This window comes from Nothoprocta perdicaria, unplaced genomic scaffold, assembly GCF_003342845.1.
Source record: "Nothoprocta perdicaria isolate Ctin4 unplaced genomic scaffold, notPer1 scaffold_20, whole genome shotgun sequence".
In the NCBI taxonomy this organism is placed as follows: Eukaryota; Metazoa; Chordata; class Aves; order Tinamiformes; family Tinamidae; genus Nothoprocta; species Nothoprocta perdicaria.
In genome coordinates, this window is record NW_020455205.1 from 3,760,652 (window position 1) to 3,784,767 (window position 24,116).

The following is a 24,116-nucleotide window of genomic DNA, read 5'->3' on the forward strand; positions in this document are numbered from 1 at the left end:
GTTTTGGGTTTTTTTTTTTCTTTGCTTTGGGTTAAATGGATTGAAGATGGGGAATGTGGAGCTGATGAAGAAATTTTAGCCGTGGGGAGGGATTTGCGGTTTGTTTGTGAGGCCTGACCTGGTGAAAGCTGCCTTGGCTCCGGCAGAGCCTCCCTGGGTAAATGGGCAGGGTGGAGTGGATGCTCACCTGGCAGCTGGTGGAGAGGCGGACGGGAAGGCGGCTCCTGCGAGAGCTGGGTGGTTTTGTGGCTTCAGGGAGACAAAATGTGCTGTGGTGACGGTGCAGGCAGGGGTATTGCGTGGGATTGCTGGACAAGTCTGGGGAGGATGGAAAGGGGGTCAGAGTTTGTCCTCAGTTTCCTCCAGACCTTAATTTTTTTCTGCTCACAGAGTACCCTGCAGAGAGATGTTTGTGGGGCGAGCAGGAGAGCTACGAGGAGATTCTCCAGCAAGACCCGGCTGTTGATGCTCCCAGCTGAGAAGCAGGTACCACCTCAGCTGCTGCTGAGGGTCAGGAGGGTAAAAAGCAGGAGCCCATAAAACCCCGGTGTGTGCTGAGGCACCACTTTTTGCAGTAGTGTATCTCCTTCTAAATGCTTTGATTAGGTGATAAATATGATTTCCTCCCTTGCCTTTTATGTTTATTTATATATTTATTTATTTTATTGAATTGGAAATGGTCCAACATAGGGTTTCAGGCCTGGGTACAAGAAGGCAGCTTGTCATGAGGTGTCACATCAGCCTGGGAAGCTGCAGACAGTGAGCCTGCCTGCATTTTCCAGCACTTGCCTTTCTGCTATTCCAGTCACAACATCTCCGGTCGCAGTGGTGAGAAACCTCTGCTGATGATCATTGGAAGTGACTGCTCTTGTATGTTTTGGTTATAGGGATAACAAAGTCTGTGAAACGTGACTTCATCCACGGAAAAATAATGCTCTGAAATATTCCTTTGCCATTTCTAGCAGGATCGTTTTCCACCTGCACATTTGCGTCAATATCAGTGTGTTTCTAATTCACAGATACAGAGCCCTGTGCAAATGATGGGTGATTAGGCCGGGTGGGCTCCCGGGGCGCCCTGCGTGCTGCAGCTTTCCCAGCTTTGCCTGTGTGCACACGCTGCAGTTGTTTACGTGTCTGCGCCCCGCTGGCGGCAAGGAGAAGGGAACGTCCCCGGCGCGATGTGGGCGGCCTCAGCGCCGCAGCGGCATCACATCCAGAGGGGCTGGACACCCCTTCGGCGTTGTGAGGAAGAGAGGAGGTTGCTGTTGGGAGGACATTTGAGCATAGGATTCGTGCCTCTCCTGCTCTCCCGAGCTCTGTGGAGTGCTGGGGTGCCTGGTAGGAGCATCCCTGTGAAGCAGAGCGCTCCAGGCCGGCTCCTGCGGGGGTCTCTCCGGGCTGCCGGCGTGGGGATGTGAGTGGGAGGCTGCTGCTTCCAGCCTCTCCATGAGGATGTGGAGCACAAGCGTGTTGCCGAGGCTGCTGCTGGAATATCAGTAGTGCCGTAAATTTAGTTTTAAAGGCAGATGTGGGGATTTACAGGCTCCGTGAAGTAAGGAAAACAGTTATGGTGACAGCAAGCCATGAACATGAGAAAATGGCTTGTCTCTGATTACCAGGCGTAAAAGCCATAGGAGAGGATGAAGACAGATGAAGCAGCGAGGTGAATATAGCTGGAGAGAAGTGAAAAAGCTGCAAACCTCCTCCTCTCCCTGCAGAGCTGCTTTCTTGTCAGTGACAAACAACTGTGGGATGAGCAAAGCTGGTTTGGACCAGCAGCCGAGATGGATCTGGAAAAATCATCCCCAGGGAAGACCTTGCCCAAGGGTGGGAGCATGCAGCGGTGCCACATGCTGTGGGTCTAAACCTGGAGTTCCTGCTCTGTTGTTTAAACATCATCCAGGTGATGCCTGAAGTGTCCCCATGCGGGGCTTAGGTTGGGCTTTGCGCCGTGACCCGCGTGGCTGTGGCTGTGCCGCAGGCCGGGCAAGAGGCACCGTGGGGATGCAGGGGAGCCCGGGACGCTCGTGTCGGGATACGGAGCTGCTGAAAGGAGGGCAAGGCGCCCTATGGAAATGCTAAAGCAGACCTGGTAAATACGTTGTCCCGAGGTCATTTCCCAGAATTGGAGCTTTCGTGATTGTGCGGTTTCACACATTCCTCTGGCCTGGGCTGGAACCAGCCTGCTCCTACGTGGGGCTGCTTGGATTCATCATCCCGACAAGATGCACCGAGCAGTTAGTCCTGACTGCATCCCGTGTGCGGTTCTGGAGCCGAGGGCCAGTCTCCACATGCCTGCAGACGTGAAGCAGAGCGGATGGAGGTGGGAATTCCAAGTGCCCTGCTTGGACAGCCCTGCGTCGCTGAGGCAGAGCAGTCCAGAGGCACTCGGATGCTGCGTATGGGTGACAAAGAGGGCTGTAAAGCAATTAATCAATTCATTTTTAAATTCTTATCCTTTTAGTCTTCTTGGAAGTAATCCGAAGTGCCTTGTGTAGACAAAGCTTTAAAGCAGATTATGCTAAATAGAAAGGCTACTCTTAAGAAAGGGGGCACATTTGCGTGGACACAAGATATGCTGCTAGTCAGGAACAGCACTTGTGTGTTTAAGTCACTCTGTACTTTCATCTGAATTTAATTTTCAAGCACAGATTCCTTCAGACCCAGCTAACCTTAAACAGAAATCCTGAAAGGAATGTGAACTGACTTTATTCTTTGCAGTGCACTCCTGAAACCTTGTTATGGCATCTTAAACTTGTCATTAAACATGTCATTACTGATTTTTTTTTTCTAGAAGCTTATCAGTTAACATATTTCATCTATGATAGTGAATGTAATGCACATTTTAGGTGGGTAGAGCTTGTCACCTGGTTTAGTTTAAGATTTTTCCAAGCCGGTGGAGAGGAACGAGAAAAGAGTTTAATAGGAGTATGAGCCCTCTAGGACATCTTGGACTTCTGGGCCAACCAGGATTCTTCCCATCCCTTTATGCATGTGCATGCAAGGAGGAACATGCACTTCTGCAAGATCCAGGTGGTAGGAAAAGGTTGTCGGAGGCTTTTAGCAGCCCACACAGTTATATTTGCCCTCGAGCCTGAAGCAGGGAACAGAGTAATCCTAGCACAGGCAGCGCACACGTCAGAGACTGTCTGTCCAGATCGATGCGTTTTAATACTCGCAGCCTAATTTAGGGGCAATTTGTTGCAGAAGCCATGGGTAGGGCTCTAATTTAGCTCTTTAATGTATTGCTGTAGTCTTTTTTTTTCTTTTCCCTCCCTCCACCTTCCCTCCCATTTTGCCATTTGAAGAGTGGAAGACTAAAATACTCTGTGTGTTCTTTAGTCATTTTAAGTTGTGGGGAAAAAAGCGCTGCAGTATCTGATGTGCAGCAAGCACCCAGTCATCGCGTTTTGAGCTGCCGATTTTAGACTCTCCGTATTTCTGCTGTCACCCAGCGCACGCAAGCGGGTGCTGCAGGAGCCACGTGGGACTTGGACCATGTGGGAAGGTCGGCTGAGCTGCATCTGTCCTGTGCTCCCCACGGGGCTTCCAGGGCGATTAACAAGTCTCTGTCTGTGAATAGTTAGCAGGTTTGTTTAAGTCAAATTATGCTCGGTATCCATAGGATCCGGATGCTTTTCCCGCTTCTATGGCAACTGCACAGCCGAATGTGTGTTTTTCTTGCTGAATACTGGGAAGGTTTATTGCCCTTTGAAAGGCTTGGTGCTGGAGGCTAAAGGTTCCTTGCGTGCCGAGATTTCCGTGCACACAGATTTCCACACAGAGCCACACTGGGAACGGGCTGAGGTCGCCCTGCTTCTCCTGGCTCGCCGAACAGGAGCGGGCGGCTGGGAACGTGCGAAGGCCTTTGAGCTGCAGAGAGCCGGGCTGTCCCGAGGAGCTGGGAGCTGCTCGTCCTGCTGCGGGCGAGGCGTAGGAGAAGCGAGTACAGGCTTCCACGTGCCCATTCCTTGGTAGATGTCCGAAATGGCCAGTCGGCAAACCCACCCTTAGCCTCCCTCCATGGGCTCTCCTCGGCTTTGTGTTTCCCGAGGTGCCCAACATCCGTTGGCATCCTGGAAGTGTGCTCAGTGCCTCCAAAGTCCAGCCCTGGCTTCCCTTCTCCAGTGGAGACGGCTGTTGTGGACCTTGTTACCACACGGCTGGAAGACGGTGGTTGCCATGGGATGGCTGAGTGTGATCCTGCTATGTGTAACATAGGGACCCCGAAGAAATATACACTTAGCAGGGCACATATGTCCTCACTGAGGAGAATTTAGTGAGTGGTACTTGGGGGAAAAAAAAAAAAAAAAGAAAAGAACGGAATCCTGATAAGAAAAAAGTGAATAGCCAAGAAGTTTAGTTTTTTATTTTTCTAAGACAACAGTAAGGCTAAACAGCCCTCTTTGGCATCAGGATGCATCTACAAATTGGAGAACAAAACGCAGAGATGAGGAGGGAAATGGATGCATAGGGATCAGTATGCATTTAAAAGTTAGGAAGTAAATTAAGGAAAATGAACTCCCCATATTTTCTCTAGCTTAAATGTGTTAGGAGTCAAATAACTCAAGTTATTGGGTGGAGATTCAAAATAGTTGATTGAAAAGAAAAAAGTAGTAGTAGTTGTTAGTACTTCATTTGAGAAGGTGCAGAATAATAAAGTCGCACCAAAAGAGAGTGATGCATTTTAAAAATCTGTTTCTAATAAATGAAAATTTAGTAACTTCTAGGGATAGGTACTTGTAAATCAGCAGCACTGTAACACAGTTGTTTTTAAGAATTTTCTGAGAAGATTTCAGATCTGCAGACAACAGTTTTTAATAACTCTTGCTATACAGGGACGAAGATACTGATATTAGCAAGAGGAAGGAAGGGTGGGTGACTCATTTGAGCATATTCCAGGCTTGCATGGTATTAATCCTCATCATGATATTGGAAAAATAATGCAATATTAAATTGATTTTTTAAAAAAGCAGACCAACTGCTGCCAGCCGGTATCGCTTTGTGGGAATGCCCTGGGAATGTGGTAGCACTCTGGGAACTCCCAGGTGTGGGGATGGGATTTGGTAGCACGTGCGGCTGTGGGGAGACAGCCCGGCCCTTGCTGCCCTGTTATCCCACTTGCTCCCACTGCCTCAGGAGCATCGGGCCAGCCAGGGCCAGCCAGGGCTTTGGCAAATCTGTCCCCCTGTCCTGACACGTTAGCGCTAGGTGGTGATGCATTAAGAACTGACTAACTGTTGTTTAAAAGTTAGTCATCGGCGGTGAATCATGATCAAATGGGAAGGCTTGCAGAAATCGGTTTTTAAGGAGGCGGGTTTCCATTAGACCTTTTCCTCACGCATCTGGAAGCGAGTGCTGCGTCGCTGCTGGTAAAATTGGCAGGCCGGGCCATGCAGGCAGGGTGATAAGTGAGGACAAGGAGGCTATATACAGAGTAATTCGGGTGTCCTGGGGAGCTGTATTGAACAAAAATGCATTTTAATAGTCAGAAGCAAGATCACAGGGCCTGGGGTGACATGTGTCAACCCGGTGACAGGATAAGAGCCCGAGGAGGAGCCTCCTCAGGGTGCAGGGAGTAGACAGCTTGAGGTAGATGACATGTCTGGAGGAGCAGGACCAGGTCGGAAGGAGGCGGAGGAGGAGGAAGCGGGAGGCCGGCGTGGCGCCGGGTCTGCGGAAGCAGCCCCAGGAGCGGCTCCGCCGCTGGGGTGACGTGGGGCTGGGGAGCAGCCATATATATGTATGCATATATGTGTGTGTGTAGCTATCTTTGTATGGAACTTGGGTGGATGGGTGGATGTACATGGATGGATGGTACATCCAGATATGCCTCCTGATCTGGAACACCTAGCTTTTCTGTTACATGCTTGGAGAGATGTAGGAGAAATTAGGAGTCTGCTTGTGGCGGGACTCAGGGAGCCACTGAGCCTGGGCCTCCCCGCCACATGGCCCCCTTGGGGTGAGGATTAGTCACTTTCTAGGAAGGATTAGGAACCTCAGGGAATGAGATTATTGGGTTTAACGTTTAAAGTAATGTTCTGGAGTTTAAAAGCGTTTTGTACCGAAGGGGATCTAACCTGGTGGGCAGAACTTCTTTCACAGAAACATCTGGTTCTAGCTGCTTTCCGCAACAGGAACTGGTGATTCAGAGACCGCGGCTATATTTAACGCGAGAGGGAACGTGGTCCCTGCCGAAGCAGGGTGCGTGGTAGGAGGGGAGCTGGAGATCAAGGCTCCCTGCGCCTTGAAATAGGGCCCAGCCTCGATGGCAGAGCCGGGGTGCTGAAACCCTGCGGCGCCCGCGCGCCGGGCAGCGAGGCGGCCTCAAGCGCTCAGCTTCTCGGGGATCCCCTTCCACAACCACGGAGTGACGGCGTGCGAAGCAACCGCAGAGAAAACGTTTGAGGACTGGTGTCTTTGGATGTGGAGAGAGCCATGGGAGCGACCAGGGGAGTTTCACGCGTGGGGACGGAAGGTCTGGCTGTGTTGTTGACCAGCACGTGCGGTGCCAGCGTCGTGGCTGCCACGTGGCCATAGGTGCCATAGGTGCCATGAAGCAGCGGCCTGAGGAGGTCTGTGCAACTCTGGGATGTTGTGGCCCTTGCGTGAACGCAGCGTTTCTGCCTGCACACAGTCACTCTAGCACAGTTATTTGTCTTTTTGCAGAAAATGCGAAATACATTGGAAATCTCAATGATATACTGCAGCAAAAGACTCTTCTGAGGTTTTTTCTTATGAGAGGGATTTTATTTACTGAGTGAGTTTTCAGTAGTTCCTCAGTACTTGCTATCGTACGACTTGCGTGATGTCTTACAGTGCCTCTGGTCTCATCTGGGCTGTGATGACTGCAGAAACGGCACCATTTGCTAACTGTGGAAAGATGGCTTGATCTGTAAGAGACAACTTTGTGCACACATGTGCTTTACAATGTAATTGTAAATCAAAAATTAGGAAAGTTCAGTTAATGCCAAATGCAGGCTGTATTCATAGCTCTTGGTGTTCTTGTCTGCCCACAGGAGCTCCCCAGAATCAAAGGAGATCATAGGGGAAACTGAAGCCACTTTTGTACGTAGCTGGAGTGGGGAAATAATGAATAAAAGTTATGTAGTCTCAATTTTCAAGATGTCTTAGATTTTCAAGTGGTCTTTGGCCTCCTACCAAGGAACATGTTGCTGGCATACTGGTTTTGTGCATTAAAAAAAAAAAAAAGAAGAAAACAGTAGGACTCTCCTTAGTAGGACAGTAGGACTTTATAGAGAAAGAACTGCACTTTGTGACCATGTTCTGACCATTTTGGGTTTTGGCATATGGTTGTGGTAATTCATAATGTTATATCCTTTGAGTCTCCATCACTTAAATTACTAAGAAAAGTAGTTTGTCTTGTGGTGATGGGGAAGCATGTGTTGCATTTGGCAGGGGGACCTTGTTTAGGAGCTGCTGGATCAGACCTGTGGTCTGTTGTGGCTTTGACAGTGCCAACTGTCTCAGAGGAAGCCTGAGAAAAAATATAGCAGCTACTTGGAGCAACGTAACCCGGTTGTAAAAAGCAATCCACAGTTCCTGCTGCTCTATCACTTGCTTGTCTTTGCCTTGGAGTGTAAACCTGTAGAGCTCCTAGTTAAAAACTAGAAACTAAAGAAAGAAATGCAAGTGTAGCCTTGGCAAATAGAATGTTTCACATTAGTCTCTTTATGCTTTTGCTGGTGGGCTTCCATAACACTAATAAACTTCAGTTTTATTTTGGTTTCTAAACTCCGTTAGCTGAGAGGTGCTACAAGGATCTTTGTTCTGATCTCTGTTCAAACTGCAATCCCTCACAGCTCATAAGAAGTCGTTTTATGTAACTGGGTACATACTGATGATGTGCCATCATCACACAACTTTTTTTTGTTGTGTTGTTAACCGAAGACAGTAAGGATTTCTTAATCGGTGAGTCACAGTCGCTCTTATTGTTGCTCTTATTTATATGAGTGAGATCCTGTAGTCTGAGCCCGCTGGCCTTTACCTCCAAGGGTGTTTTGATTTTTGGTGAGGATTTCGTTTTTGTTTTAAGGACACTTCATGATTACTCATTTCATTTGTCTCTTGCGCTTACACAGCCAGTTGTATCCCCTGCCGTTCGGGGTGGAAGCAAAACTCCATTGCAGTTCATTCGTGTCAGCCTGGCAAAGCGAGCCCTGGGCACAAGAGCCGCCTTCAGCAAGTAAGTCTGGGCTGGGGCAGGGCAAGGCTTGGAAGCCGGTGGCTTGTGCAGGGTGAAGGAGCCTCCTCCATGGTTGAGCTGAGCTCCACGTGGGAATGTCGGGTGCTCTCCCGGCTTGGGAAGCGCGGCTGTAGCCTCTGAGCCCCACGTGCTGGGCAGGAATATGGGCAACATGTGCCCAGCACGTGGGGCGCTGGCGCAGGCACTGTGGCAGTGCCTGTGTTGGAGGCACCAGGAGCTCACGGGGGCGAGGAGGAGCTCAGTAACTGGAGACAAATATAGCAGCGTTTCCTACTAATTTATATTCTGCTCTCTGTACTGAATTGCTTTTCAAAATAGAGTTGCCTACTAAGCAATAATGGAGGCTGTTCCAATGTACTGCTAATACATGTGAGCGGGTTTAGGATGTCTTTAATTTGTGATTTTCTTGTGATAAAAATGTTGCTGACGTAGGAAATCAAGGGGTTGTGTTCTTGTCACTAGCATAGGCTCCCAGATTCTTCCTCCTAAAACTGGTCAAGCTTGAAAGTGTTGCCTTCCTCAAACACTGTGCCATGTTATACAAGATGAAATCTGACGCAATTCAACTGAATTTTTGGGTTGTAATCTTTTTGAGACAGGATACATGGATTACATGATTGCATAATGCAGTGAGGCCTTGATGAGGATAGAATATCACACCCTTTATGTAAGACAAGAATTAAGTGCTAGCAGAGCCTAGCTATTTGTCTTAGAGAACCGAGGAGCTCTGATCAAGAGGCCAGAGGCTGGTGCTGGACGAAGCAAGCACAGAGTGTGCAGCGTGAGCACGTGGGAAGGGAGAGCCCCGGAGGCACTGCACCGTGGGGCAGAGGGGCACCGTGGGGCAGAGGGGCACCGTGGGGCAGAGGGGCACCGTGCCCACGAGCAGCACTGCAGCTGCCATGGAGCCACGAGCGACGGCCTCGCTGCTGCCTCCTGCTGCGATGGCCCTTTCTGTTCTTGGCTTGGAAACAAAGTGATGCCTAAGTGGTGTCTGCCTGGAGGTGGCAAAGTAGATTCCGGCTGGGATGTTCCTGCAAAGACCGTGTGGTGCAGCAACTGGGAACATGCACAGGGCCGTGGACATGGGACATCTCCTGCCTGCTTCCAGGTGGCTCTTTGGATCCGTTCTGGGAAGTCACTCGTGGCTGTGTGTGGATGTGCCAGGCTTGGTGACAGGTGTTGAGGACAGCCCTTCTCACCACCAGAGCCAAGTCCTTTTGGGGGCTAGGCACAGAAAGAATAATCTAATTAGGTTTTGATAGTCCATTTTTTTGGATTTCTTTTTAAGTATAAATAACTAAGAGAGATTTTATACTATTAGCCTTTAAGGAACAAGAGACAAAGATCAGAATTGCTATTTAGCATGGAGAGAGGAAAAAAAAAAACACAGAACTCTGATAGTTTTCTGGCTTTGGATAACGTTTTTCTTACTGAAAAAAAAGCCATACTTGAGGCCTAATTTGGCACACAAAATTCTCGGTCAAAGACGGGCTGTTGAAAAATTTTATAATAATTGAAATTGAAGGTTCTGTTCATGTTGTGGTCTGGCCATGGCAAACCCTGAACATTTAACAGAAGATTTATGGGAATGTAGTCATATGTATATTATTGCTGTACACCCACATTCAGAGGCAGGAATCCAAGCGTGCAGATGAGATAGCAGAAACATAAATAAAGCAGTTGGCCAGTTGTCTTCAATTCAATTTCTTGACTAGATCCTTGATAAAATTGTGCCAGACTTGCGACTAATCAGAGATGACTCGCATTAAGCTGTGGCGGGACGTGGGTCGCTCCCTGGGCGCCTTCTGGCCCTTTGGTGGCTTTGTGTTGCCTTGGGTCAGGAGTTTGGGAGCAGGGCTGGGTGTTCACCGAGCTCGGGCGTCCTGGGGAGTTGCCAGTTGCCTCCGGCCTCCCTGTTCCGTGTCCTGGGGCCGGGCCGGGCTCCTGGGAGCGCGGGAGGCTTTTCCTGCCCCTGGGAGAGGAGCACGGTGGCTGTCCCAGGGTAAAGGGAGCCCCTGTCCCCTATCCCCGCTTGTGTGTGCAAGTAGGCGAGTGGGTGGTATAGAAATCCTGCTGCAAGTGATGTCAAAGAACAGTTTGCCTTTAGAAACCGCCCGAGTCTTTGCCCTGTTCTGCCCAGGGCAGCAAGGGGCCACATTGCACCTCTCTCTGTGGCCCTTGTTACCTGCAGTGACGGCACGACCAGAACCAGGGCTCTGCGGTCTGTGGTGAGGGGCTCGCAGCAAGCTCAGGCTTCCCATTTCCCTGCATTGTTTATTTATGGAGAATCTTCTGGCATGCTGGTAGAAGAGCTGGAAGGTCATTTGAAAGGACCCCTCTTCTCCCTGGTCAACACGATGCTAAAAGTGCCTTCTGGTCTCGTCCTGCTCGTTATCCGAGCTTGCCCAGAACCTCTTTGTGGATGTGACTCAGCTTTGCTCGGTGTATGAAATTCACGGTATTAGGTTGCATAGTGAGGCAGCGGTAGCAAGAAACACCCGACTGCTCTGCGCTGCTCCCGCGTCTCTCCGGACACCTTGGCTGCGGGGAGCTGCTGCGGACGACGCCAAGGCGGCCGGAGGCAGCACGGCGGGCAGGGGGCACGGGCTGATGTCGACGGGGCGTCCACCGGGACGTCTGCTCCAGGAGACACCTACGTGAGGCTTCACTTGCCACCGGACAGAGCGTAAAGCCAGTGTGGGATTGAAGTCTGTCTACAGATAAGGCTAAATACAGTCCTGCCTTTCTGCATTTTAGTTTTGCTGCCTTGATCGGAACTGAAGCACATGCTGAGGAAGCTGCCTTGTCTTTGTTAAAACAGATTTGGTTGGAAAAGGTGGGTTTCAAGCGCTGCTCATTTAGTGTGTTATTTTTGAGATAGCATCAGTCTCAAAGCCGTGGGAAGGAGCATGGCTAAATATATAGGAATGTTGTAAATACAGATGGATTTATCTGGACGTACTGTTGAGCCTTTTCAAATATAACAGCTCATAAAATGGTTAAGTTTGATTATACCCTTAGTCATGCTATTACTCCAGTTCTGTCTTCTTTCTGGAGGCCTGATAACTTTTGTTTTCCTGCTCTGCATTTTACAGCCGTGAACACCCCTGTCATTGCCTAACCAAGAACTGGCTGCCTCCGGTGCCCTGCATGGGACAAGGGTTGTCTGCCCGCCCTGCACAGGGCCCTGGGCGCAGAGGTTACAATTCCGGCTGCAACGCCGGGGTCAATCATCATTTAAATATTTGCTATTGCTAAATTTAAACTGGAGGCAGTGTGGAAACGCTGATGCAACGGCAGCGAGCAGCGCGGCTGAGCCTCACCTGACCCTTTTGCGGAGTTGGAAGTCTACTTGTTAGAGCAGGAAGGCTGCTGTGTCTCAGAACAGTTTTTAACGCAATGTTCTGAGTGAGATTTTGGAAAAACAATACATCATAAAAAGGAGGGAGGTAATCCGAGCCCACTGGTAAAATCTCGGAATTTGAAAATGCGTGGTAATGTAATTCCCTTTTCTGCGTAAGCACCGGGATTGAGGTGCACACCCTGAACTAAGCAATTATGGGACTAGGAGTGCTTAAGTGAAGAGCTTGCCTCCTAAGAATGCCGCTTAGGTTTAGAGGAGGAAAAACACATACGGTGAGCTCCACTCAATCCCTTTAAGGATAAAGGCTTCAGCTGGCGGCGCTTCCCTGGTGTGAACCCGGCAGAGGTTCCAATGTGGGAAGCTGCAGGGGGCTGTGCTGGGCGACCTCGTGCGAGGTCACTGGCACTGCCGTTAATGCCGGAGCTGCAGGTTAAAGGTGCTCATGTCCAGTGATCATGTTCGTAAACGTAGAGGCCATGGCTTCAAATCCCCAAACTGGCAACTCGGTGCCAAGTTCCTCCTCACGAGTCCTGAGCCGGCCGGCGCCGCAGGCTCTGGAGCAGCCCCGGGGGTTTTGCGGAGGAGCCGCAGGAGTTGCCGGGGCCGCGTGAGCGCCAGCGGAGCCTGCGTCGTGCCGCAGGCTTCGGAGCCACGTGCGCTTAAATCAAAGCTGCATTCGATAACGGTTTGGAGTCTAAACCATTTTTGATCTGTTTTTCAGATTTCTAAATTGAAAATATAGATTTTTCTTATAGTTTTTTTTTCTTGTTCTCATCTATATAGTGGGTATTTTTAATTTTATCTGTGTTTCTCAGTGATAAAAAAGCAACCTCAGGGGAACAGACTTAGCCCATATGCTTTTATTCTGATGCTGCTTGCTTTGCATCTACCTAAATTCCCTGAGAGCTGTGGTCTGGAGAAGCACCACATGTTCCCTGCGTGTCCCTGCACTCGTGATAGTGGTTGTGAAAACACTGCCGAAATATCCCTGTCAGAAAGACAGCGGAACAGCAGCAGCTTTGGAATGGCAGAGGGATTAACTCTTTCGTACTTGACAGTGAGCAGCTCTTGTGGTTTCTTGGCTCGTTGTGCCCTCGATCCCAGCCAATTCCAGCGCGTGTCCATGTCGGCGCTGGTTGGAGCAGCTGCGGAGGCGTCCGGCTGTGCCCGTGCTCGAGGAGAAGGGCTTGCTGTTGGGCAGCGCCAATTAACCCCTGTCTTTGCTGCCTTGGGTCAGTTCTAGGAATTCTGTGCAAGAAGGTACACAGTGTCTGCTTTCTGTTCTCTCTTGTGGTTAGATGAAGCAGCAAGTGGTGTGGTCAGGGTGTGATCCCTGGAGAAGCCCTGGCCCCACTGCTGCCCTCCCTGTCAGGTCCAAACCACGATATAGGGGGCTCGGAGAGCAGCCCGTGTTCGAGGGACACACGTCCATGTGGGCTCATACCAACCCCTTGGGCGCCTTCCCCCGTGGGCACCCATTGTGGCGCTGCCCCGGGGCGCCAGCGCTGCAGGGCTCCGCGCTCCGCAACCCTTCCCAGAGGAGAAACTGCCCGCGGGTTTCCCGCCCTTGGGGAACGGTCCTTGCTGCTAGCAAAAGAAATAACAAAAAATGATTCCTGCGGGGTCCAGCCTCGTTAGTCGTCTCCCCTGGTTTCCTGCGTGTTGCTGCCCTAGGTGGTTTGATTTGTGATTATCAGATGATGCTCAAGCAGAGCGTGGGGAACAGTGCCCAGAGGCCGGGGGAGCGGGTGGGAAGAGCCGCTCCGGGCTGGTAGCATAACAGGGATCCTCGGGCTGACCTCGAGTGGTGACTTACAGCCGGGAAGAATGAGCGCTCGGAGGGCTTGTTGTTAGGGGAATTGTGGCCACTAATAGTGTTTTTTAGATATCGTCACCCTGATTACAAAACAGCCTGTGTAGGAGTGATGTATAGCACTAGACCTTCAAAGCACTGGTAAACAAGGAAGATTCAGGGTAAACACTAAAATAGCACGATCCAAAAGTGGGTTAGAGGATTATACAACCTGAAAAAGTCCAACTTGGAAGGACAGACTTTCAAAGATGAAAAATGGCTTTTTTTTTAATGCAACTAATTTTTGTAAAAGAATCCTGACCTGACTTTGCTTGTGTGAAACAAGAATCTTATCATTCAATGGCTCCAGATTTACTGAAGTCTAATGTTGCTCTACACAGCTGGAGATAGCAGGTTTTGATCATTTGCTATTTACTGGATTACTTTAAGTTTTGGTCATTTTGTTTATTAAAAAAAAAAAAAAAAAAGTGGAACATTCCTCAGTTTGGGGAACTTATTTACAGACTGACTTGGAGAGATTATATATTACCCTTAGGGGAAAGTCCAAAATTGTAGTTGTGCAATTTGGGCCCGGAGGGAGGGGGGAGTTGTTTATTAGACCTCACCTGGTGTTTTTTATTGTTATTGTTTTAAATAATGAGTTTATGAATGGTGCCAATTAATCCTCCTCCTTCTTAATTCTCTAAGTATGTTATCAAATAACAGCATCTTCTTTCTTTCTACACGCACACACAAACTATTGCATGTCTCTCTTCCCCAGCTGGCGTGTTTTGCCTCCATGTGAAGTCTCCCCTCAGCTTTGTTGTACCAGTTTTCTCCTTCTTCAGTTAGCACCGTTATGTCAACAGTGCATCTTGTGATAACAACATCCCTGAAATAGTACCTGCGTGTTGCCATGCAATTAATTTTGAGAAAATGAAATCACAGGAATAAATATCCCGCCTAACAGAAGTTTGCTTAGTCTACAATATCTAATAAGCCAAAGCAATAAGACTATGCTCAGATGGGGGTAGCCGAAGAGGAGTAGAGACCCAGGTTTTGCAGACTGAGCTGAGACTAATGCAACCGGCTGCGAGCAAATCTTTTGGACAGTGGCCTTAAGGAAGAAACAGTGAGTAGAAATTCTGGTCGTTCTTATTTGGAGGGGGAAAAGTAAAAAAAGAGAGAGAAGGAAGTCGTCTTCCTTCTGGTTCTTTGTGTGGGGTCTTGCTGGGACAAAAGCTGTGATCAGGAAGTATCAGATTCCCAAAATCTCCCTGCTGTTCTCCCTCCCTCGTGTTACTCGCTCTCTGGAATACCTTGGCGTGCTGAAGACGCGCTTGCAGGCGTTTCTTTGGGAAATGTTCCCGGGACTTCTGAGGGAACAGGGGCACTCGGGACATGCGCCCCTGCTCAGTGCGGTTGGGGTTTAGCTTTGCAGGCTGCTGTAGCCTCCGTCTTGCCCAAAACTGCTCAGCCCTGAGCCCAGCCAGGTGGAGCAGAGCCCTGTAATCCCGGGGATTAAATCAGCAGGGATTTCACCGCTTTTTTCCAAGCGGAGGCTGCTGCTCTCTAGCTGACCAGAGCCTAGGAAGTGTTGCTGTGTTCCTGGCTATGGTTGCAGGAGCAATTTTCCTCTGTTAGGTTCCCAAACCTATTGGTGTCTTGGTTAAAGTTTTGCCAGTTTGTTGTAAACTTTTATTAATCCCAGATACTTAATAACCAGTGCGGGTGACGAATTAATCTCTGTGTTTCAGGATGCATCCACTGATTTCATCTCTGTTCTGAATGACTGTGCATTATTTTGCAAAGGCTCTGAGGCTCTTCTTACGTTACATTCTGGGAAAATAAAACAAAAATAGTGCCATGGTTTTGATCTTTGCAGGTTGTCTGTGAAGCTGTTGACATTCAGTGCGTCCCGTGCAGGAGGAATCTCATAATCTTATCAAATTGAGGTCTAATTGTCCGTCTTAATAGGATGTTGCAGAAGTAGAAAAACAAAGCAATTAAAATCATTCGTGGAAAGAGAAAATATACAGAGGAAATAGATTTAAACCTATGGTGACTCGATCAAAAGCAAGCAAGCAAAGCGTTTTAGTTATGGGAAAACTTCTGCCTTCTTAATTTCCTGTGGGAAGGGAAAAACTAATTTTGTGCATAACAGCACTTCTTCTTTTTGACTACAAATGTTTTTTGTTGTTTTTTTGAGAAGATTCTCGAGCGGTTGCAGCGGCAAGGCTAACTCGAGAATCTTTTTGTTTCCTGAGACAAAGTGGGCTTGTTTGGAGTCCTGGGAACCTGAATATAAAGCGAGACCTTCGTGTGCTGTGATCCTGGTTTCTTTTGTTTGTTTTTTTTGTTTTAACTTTGAATTTGCTTTAAATATGCCCTTAAAACAGGGGGCCAGTGATTTATAGGGGAAGACAGATGAAGTTTTTATCAGTGAGTGCAGGAAGAAGTAGGATGTAAATAAACATCAGAGTGACATACCAATCTGCTGATTCCTTTTCCTCTGCTCTCTGTATTTAAGCTAGTTTCTTAGGAAATACCTGGGTATGTCCACTTTTTATTTCAGCATTTGTAATCTGAAGTCTGTCAGAAAGAAATCACTAGGTTAATGACATTCTGAGGTCTTTGTATTATAGCTTTTTAAGACTAATGAAAGGGTTGTAATTGGTAAACAGTATGATTTATGAAATTAATGGCTGCCTCTGCTGATTTAGCTTGGGCCTGCAACTTGGAACAAAGGTGATGTTGTCTGTCGGTGCTCATTGCAACTGCAGTTGTCTCTCTATTCTCTTTTCACTGTAGTACATTCCAATTTTTGAACTCCAGTCTAAGGGAAGCAGGCCTTAAAATACCCTGCCTTTGGCAGCAGTTGTGCACATATTTGTGCTAAATGGGATCTTGCTAGGAAACATTAAGAGCTACTTTATATACCTGGAAAAAAAATAACGTGGTTTTAGTGCTAGACCCTCCTATCACGATAGCAATGCAAAGGGAAGTAGCACTCCTGTGCTTTCAGGATGAACTGCTGTTCTCCTGAAGGTCTGGGGAGGCAGCAAGGACAAAATGGCACTTTGAGGCGGTTGCTTTGTTTGGCCAAAGAACTTATTTCCAGGAGAGAGAATCCACCCAGGCAATAGCCCTGGGCAACGGGTCGGAGCCAGGAGCGGCCAGTGTTGTCCCGGGGAGTCATCCAAGGGGCACAACCGGAGCCAGAAGTGCTGACCGGGCGAGGGCCGTTTGGAAAAGCAAAGGAATTCCTTATCCCGTGCGGTCCCGCAGCCCGCCGCGTCACGCCCCGGTGGGCTCGGGTGAAAGTCTGTGCTTACTAAACCTGCACTAAAACACGCGATCTTTGACAGGAGAAGCTGTCCCCTGATCTGTGCTGGGTGCTGCAAATTGCTCAACAGCCGCCCTGGCTGTTGGTGCACTGAGATCTAGACCAAGGTTCTACCAAGCCACAGCTTCCTCGTGGTGCCCTTTGAACCGTGGGGGCTAAAGAACCTGCCCGTTTTCACCTTGAAAAATCCAGTGTTTTGGCTTTTCAGCTGCATGGCATTTTATGTTCTTCAGGTGCCTGCCGAAAAGCTACTTACATCATTTTCCCAAATAAAAACCACATTGATGTTGATGGGAAAAGTTGGGTATTAGTGATATTGATGTTCTCAAATTTAAACACAATTTTTCTCTTACAATCAAATCATCATTAGGGTTTACAGTGAAACCGCAACCTCAATCTGGCACCCTTAAAGGAGGACAAAAATTAGTGGGGAAAATACCTTCAATTTAATCCAAATAGTATTCCAGGGAGTAGGATTTAAAAGCAGATTTTAAATGTTGTAGATAGTTAAATTTGACATTGGAAGAAAAGGAAAGAATGAAAATCACTGTATTAGATGTATAGTTCTGACTAACTCTGAGTAATTCTTAGTATTTTGAGCTTTCCTAGGCATTCTCTAGGTGAGTTACAGCCTAACTACCAGAATAAAAGTTAACTTTCATAGTTAATAAGTAAGTGAAGTCAAGGCTTAATAAACTGAATGATGGAGTTAATGGAGAACGCAGAAAACCGGCAGGTTTGCACCCTGTCAGTCAGTGTGTGCCTGGCACAGCGTATAGGCCGTACATCTTCATTTTGATCGTTTTTCTTTTCTTCTTTCCCTCATCTTGAAGCATGTAGGTATTTCAGGCGCACGGGGCGGGCAGGTTTGCGGTTCCTGGAAGCGGCGTTGCCGGCTGGGAGCGGCTCTGCCTCGCTCCGGGACACGCACCGTCCTGGAGGGCGATGCCACCCCGGGACTGTTTGTGTCCCCTAGGAGCTGCTCGCCATCAGAGCTGCGGTGCTCCGCGAAGGGCAGCACCGGAGGGAGGGAAGGAGGGAAGGGCGCACTCGCTGTGGGGCACCGAGGTGCGAAGCTCCTGCCGCGTCGCGCTGGCCAAGAGGGTTACACTGGCCCTGCCGGGTTTCCCACCCTCTTCTGCAACCCTGTCTGTGTGCGCGGGGCAGAAGTCTGGTGGAGATGTTGCGCGTGCTTTGTTTTCGTTTCCTTTTAAAGCATTTTATCGCCCCTGGTCTGTCAGTCGGGCTGCCACATGCCCTCCCGTTCCATTCCCGTTGCGCAGGCCGTGTCCAGGTGCCCTTCCGTTCCCGTTGCGCGGGTCGTGCAGCGAGCCCAGCGGGCAGCGCTTGGCTCCGCGCTACGTCCCCGTGTCCTCGCGGCGCGGGCGCGAGCGGCCGTTACTCCACGCAGGGCGTTGTTGCAGGCGCTGCGCCTCTGCTGCGAGCTGCCTTCCCGCGAAGGAGGAGCCCGCGCGGCCCCGCGAAGGAGGTGCCCGCGGGCAGGGGAACGGGCCCAAGCCGCCGTCCCTGCTCCTCGCAGGACCTCTGCTCCTCTTCCCCTCTCTGTCGCTCACAGGCCCGGGGCGCTAGGGGACGGTGCCTCAGGGAGGGCATCGCTCCCAGCTGCCCAGGCAGGTGAGACCGGGGTGGTGCTGCCCGGCTCCCATGCGGCAGCCCTGCTCCCTGCCGGGTAGCCCTGGGCTCCTGGTGGCTCCAGGGAATCACGGGGGTTGTTTCCCCCAAGTGTTTACTTGAGTGCCACTGACTAACACTCCTCCTCTGCGCGCCCTGGGTGTTCAGATGCCAGCAGCAGAGCCCCGGGCCTGGCGGCCGTGCCGTGACCCAGCCAGGCAAAGGGAGCCCATGGCTTGGTGCCGCCGCAGCCGGGAGAGCACAGCACAGACACGGCTGCCAACAGCCCGTCGGGGACGTGGGGCTGAGGGCGCCGCACGATCGCAGCAGCCCTTCAGGGCACCCGCCGCCGTGGGGCGGCCCGTGACAGGCAGCGTGGGGCTGCACGGCCCCACGGGCTCCCCAGCACCGCCCCGGGCCGCACGCACCCTGCGAGCTTCGCTTCCGAAGCACCAAATGTGGGTCACGAGTTCAGCAGCTAAATGATGATTCCCCCACATCCTGCTTGCACAGGAAGCTGCTGGGTTTTGTTGTTGTAGTGGCGTGTTTTCTTTTGTTTTTTGTTTTTCTCTGAGATAGCTGGTAAGTTAAATCCTCCGGACTTTGTCAGAGCAGAAGGCAGAGTAAGCTATGCAAAGCCGAAGGGAGGCTTGGATTCCCAAACCCGCCTGCCGCTTTGGTGTCTCGGTGCAGAGTCTGAAACTCCGCTTAGAGCCTTGGAACTTGCTTCCGTGCTAATCGGCTTCCTGCGACCACCAGGCTGTGAGTGCAGCTTGAAAAATACTCCCTCCCACGCCGTGGAGATAGACCTTTGCTTAGGCTGGGTCAGTTGGCTTGTGTTTTTCTGAGATAAGATTATTTTTCATGAATTAAAAAAGAATTTCTTTAGCACCATTTGGTCCAGTAAATAGGTTATATTTGTTTCTCACTAAAACATGTGAATCCTTAAATGGAAAAAAAAATCTCGTGCAGAAATTTCATGTAGTGGCTTCAAGGTGCCCACGTGCAGTGGTGCTTAAGGGCAGGAGCCCATGCGCCTGGTGGTGCACACGGATGCAGCACCGCAGGGAGCGGAGGTGCTGTGGGTTATGTTAAATAAAAAGAAATGAGAGATCTGCCTTGTAATGCAGCAGGCAGCCCAGGATGTGCCGTGCGGATCATGAGCAACGTGCAGAGCGTTTAACAAATGTTGTCCATTTTGTTTAAATGTAAAATACCTTTAAAACAATGATATTAATGCTGGCTTACACATATCCAAAGACTCAGGCAGTTATTTTTATAGACTCTGACTTTTTACATTGCAGTCAGTCATTGCTGTTTGGGTTCTTAAGGCACATCAGCTACAGCATGTTACCTTCCAGCTGTTTCAGTCGCGCAGAGCAGCCCGCGGTGCTCTAACGTGGTAAAGGTTTATAAATATCGTCTGGCCTGAAAGGAGCAGCTTTGCTTTCGGTTTTGATGGTATAGAAACGGATCATTTCAATATATATCCATTGAAACAACCCTCCTGAGTGGAATGATGGGCAGTGTGGGACGTGCACAAAATATAATGAACACAGAAATCTTTTGATGGTCTCCATGTCATGGTGCGAGTGCTGTTAAGTAGTAAATAACGTGTTCACCAAGCAACAAAGCTGATTTTGTTTTTCTTCTCTTGTAGGAATGTTTACCCTTGCAGAAGTTGCATCGCTTAATGACATTCAGCCAACCTATCGTATCCTGAAACCATGGTGGGATGTGTTTATGGATTATCTGGCTGTTGTGATGCTAATGGTTGCCATTTTTGCTGGGACCATGCAGCTGACCAAAGACCAGGTGGTCTGCTTGCCAGTTTTGCAGTCTACTGTAAATTCAAAAGCACAACCGGGCACGTCAGGGAAGGCTGACGTTACCACTGCTGAAGCAACCACTGGTCAAGCAGAAGCGGCATCGCTGAGAACGGTTCCCTTTGGAAGTGCCCCCACTGTGACGCCCGATGTACCTCTGAGCAGAGCTACCTCTTCTCAGTATCAACCCACTGAGTCGGGCCAGGCACTGAAGAAGGAGCAGAAAGATTCTTCGGGCCGTAAAACCAATTTGGATTTCCAGCAATACGTATTTATTAACCAGATGTGCTATCATTTGGCTCTTCCTTGGTATTCAAAATATTTCCCCTATCTTGCCCTCATCCATACTATTATTTTAATAGTTAGTAGCAATTTTTGGTTCAAGTATCCCAAGACTTGCTCCAAAATAGAGCATTTTGTGTCCATCTTGGGGAAGTGCTTCGAGTCGCCCTGGACCACAAAGGCGTTGTCTGAAACGGCCTGTGAGGACTCAGAGGAGAACAAGCAGAGGTTGACTGGTGCCCAGTCCCTGCCCAAGCACGTTTCCACTAGCAGCGACGAAGGCAGCCCCAGCGCCAGCACTCCCATGATCACAAAAACGGGCTTCAAGTTTTCGGCTGAAAAGCCCGTGATCGAGGTTCCCAGCGTGACTATTTTGGACAAGAAAGATGGAGAGCAAGCCAAAGCGCTCTTTGAGAAGGTCCGCAAGTTCCGCGCCCACGTGGAGGACAGCGACTTGATTTACAAGCTCTATGTGGTCCAGACCGTCATCAAGACCGTCAAGTTCATCTTCATTCTCTGCTATACTGCAAACTTTGTCAATGCCATCAGCTTTGAGCACATCTGCAACCCCAAAGTGGAACACCTCATTGGCTACACACAGTTTGAGTGTACGCATAATATGGCTTACATGCTAAAGAAGCTGCTTATCAGCTATATATCTCTCATTTGTGTCTATGGTTTTATCTGTCTCTACACACTCTTCTGGCTCTTTCGAATACCTTTAAAAGAATATTCCTTTGAAAAGGTCAGGGAAGAGAGCAGCTTCAGTGATATTCCCGATGTCAAAAACGATTTTGCGTTCCTTCTGCACATGGTAGATCAGTATGACCAGCTGTATTCGAAGCGGTTCGGGGTCTTTTTGTCCGAGGTAAGTGAGAACAAGCTACGGGAAATCAGTTTAAACCACGAGTGGACTTTCGAGAAGCTGCGGCAGCACGTTTCCCGCAATGCCCAGGACAAGCAGGAGCTGCACCTCTTCATGCTCTCCGGGGTCCCCGATGCCGTGTTTGATCTCACCGATCTGGATGTCTTGAAACTGGAGCTCATACCTGAAGCAAAAATCCCGGCCAAAATCTCCCAGATGACAAACCTTCAGGAGCTTCATCTGTGCCACTGCCCTGCCAAGGTGGAGCAGACTGCCTTCAGCTTCCTGCGGGACCACTTGAGATGCCTTCATGTGAAGTTCACTGATGTCGGAGAAATTCCCGCCTGGGTGTATTTGCTCAAAAACCTCCGTGAATTGTACTTGATAGGCAACTTGAACTCTGAGAACAATAAAATGATAGGGCTTGAATCTCTTAGAGAGTTGAGACATCTTAAAATTCTCAATGTGAAGAGCAACTTGACCAAAATTCCCTCCAATATCACGGATGTGGCACCGCATCTAACAAAGCTGGTTATTCATAATGATGGCACTAAGCTTGTGGTACTGAATAGCCTTAAGAAGATGATGAATGTTGCCGAGCTGGAACTACAGAACTGTGAACTGGAGCGGATTCCCCATGCCATCTTCAGTCTCTCCAACCTACAGGAACTGGATTTAAAGTCAAATAGCATACGCACAATTGAAGAAATCATCAGTTTCCAGCACTTGAAGAGGTTAACTTGCTTAAAGCTGTGGCACAATAAAATAGTCAACATTCCTTCCTCCATTACCCACGTAAAGAACTTGGAGTCACTTTATCTCTCCAATAATAAACTTGAATCCTTACCAGCCGCAGTGTTCAGTTTACAGAAACTTAGGTGTTTAGATGTAAGCTACAACTCAATTGCAGTGATTCCAATAGAGATAGGTTTGCTTCAGAATCTACAGCATTTTCACATCACAGGAAACAAAGTCGATATTTTGCCAAAACAGTTGTTTAAGTGTGTAAAATTGAGGACTTTGAGTCTGGGACAAAACTGCATTACCTCAATCCCAGAGAAGGTCGGTCAGCTGCTGCAGCTAACACACCTGGAACTGAAGGGAAACTGCTTGGACCGTCTGCCCGCCACGCTGGGGCAGTGCCGGCTTCTCAGGAAAAGCGGGCTGGTGGTGGAGGATCACCTCTTTGACACGCTGCCCTCCGAGGTTAAAGAGGTGCTCAATCAAGACACGAGCATTCCCTTTGCTAACGGGATTTAAGCGGGAGCGAAATGCTCCAGTTACTGACTTGGGAACGGCCAGTGCTGAGAAGTGGGGGTACTGTAAGATCATGCGCTTTAGAAACAGGAATTCCTCGGGAGGCAGGACTTATTAGCAGGATTATAAAAGATGTAACTGAGTGTTCAGTGTTTGCAGTGTTTTAAAAGATTATTTCACAATTTTTTTTTGAGAGGATAAAGAACCTTAATAATTATCTCAATTCTTTTTTCCCTAAATTGTTTGTAACTTGGATGCTGCCGCTTTTGAATGTTTACAAATCTGCTTGCCCGCTTAAAGTCAATGATTAAATTGATGACCTTTTTTTACTATGCAAGTTGTTCCTTAAGGTCTGGATTTACTTTAGTGCATTATGGGGGGGAACCAAGGGTAAATGTTGTATACGGTGTGTTCTAACAGCCTTTGAAACACGTGTTGATGTGCGTTGTTCATGTTTAGCCATTCCCAGCAAATGCAACCCGCTTGGCTGTGCTTTGAACTGCAGTAAAGCCCTCCTTTTCCTGCATAAAGGTATGTAGTTTGCATAAGGCCAAGTGTGTTTGTTCTCATCCCTCCTCCCCAAAGCCTCCCGTTTGGGGATGAGATTCGCTGTGCCACCCAGTGCGCTGCTCCTCCAGGCGGGGGAAGACTCATCCCTTTTCCACAGCCCTCCCCCGGCCTCCACAACGCTCCTGTGTCTCGAGCAGCGAGGGGTGGCGGAGGGGAGCCTGCTGTCACTGGCGTTCAGACAGTGATGCTCTTGGCATTGGAACTGCTTGGCAAGGTGGTTTTGAAAGGTCGTCAGGCACACACGAACTGCTCTGCTGCTCATGCTTTGCTTCTCTCCGGAGTTTTCCCTGGGAGACTCGAGGTGTTTTACGAGTCCCTGTGTGTTTTGTTTTGCAGCTCTTGCTTAGGAACGGGGATGTCTGCTCTGTTTTCTAGACTAGTGGCAGAGACATAAAAGTTTTCATTTACCAAAAAGTAATTTGGCTTTATCAGCCATTGCAGTGTGTCATCCACACCTGGACTCTAATAGCAGGATCATCCTTTCCCCCCAAGCTCCAATAATACGATGTCTTTGATCATTTACGCGCTGTTACAAAACCCTAAATGTGTGCCAGATAAGTCATCAAATAAAGAAAAAAGCAGACAGCAGTGAGCATGGGATTTCATTTTTTTTTTTTTTTAAACTGAGCTTGTACTGCCAGGACCATTAGAGAAATATAATCTGTTAAATCTGCAAAATCATCAGTTGTAAATCTTGGCCATTTCTAGGCCATGTGTGCAGCAAAGCGGCACAGTGCGGAGCGATGACGACCCGATTACTCAGGGTACGAGACAATTCCCTCTGGCCAGGAGTGACCTCGAGGATGCAAGGCCTGCAGCTGCAGCCCCCGGGCACCCAGGGGAGCTCGGGCCGAGGGGCGGCCCCGTTCGGGGTGCAGCGCCTGTCCCTGGTCATCGCTCCCTGCTGCTCGTGCTGAGCAGGGCTCTTCCCAGCTGTAGGCATCAGTCTGCA

General features: G+C 49.1%; 1 protein-coding gene across 1 annotated transcript; it reads left to right on the forward strand.

The window, feature by feature from the left end:
• The first annotated feature begins 419 nt into the window (after positions 1 to 419).
• On the forward strand, positions 420 to 23,673 carry LRRC8D (leucine rich repeat containing 8 VRAC subunit D). The gene is made up of 2 exons (XM_026037922.1): positions 420 to 486; positions 20,025 to 23,673. The coding sequence occupies exon 2, from the start codon at positions 20,027 to 20,029 to the stop codon at positions 22,595 to 22,597; it is 2,571 nt and encodes an 856-aa protein (XP_025893707.1). The 5' UTR covers positions 420 to 486; positions 20,025 to 20,026; the 3' UTR covers positions 22,598 to 23,673.
• Positions 23,674 to 24,116: the final 443 nt, after the last annotated feature.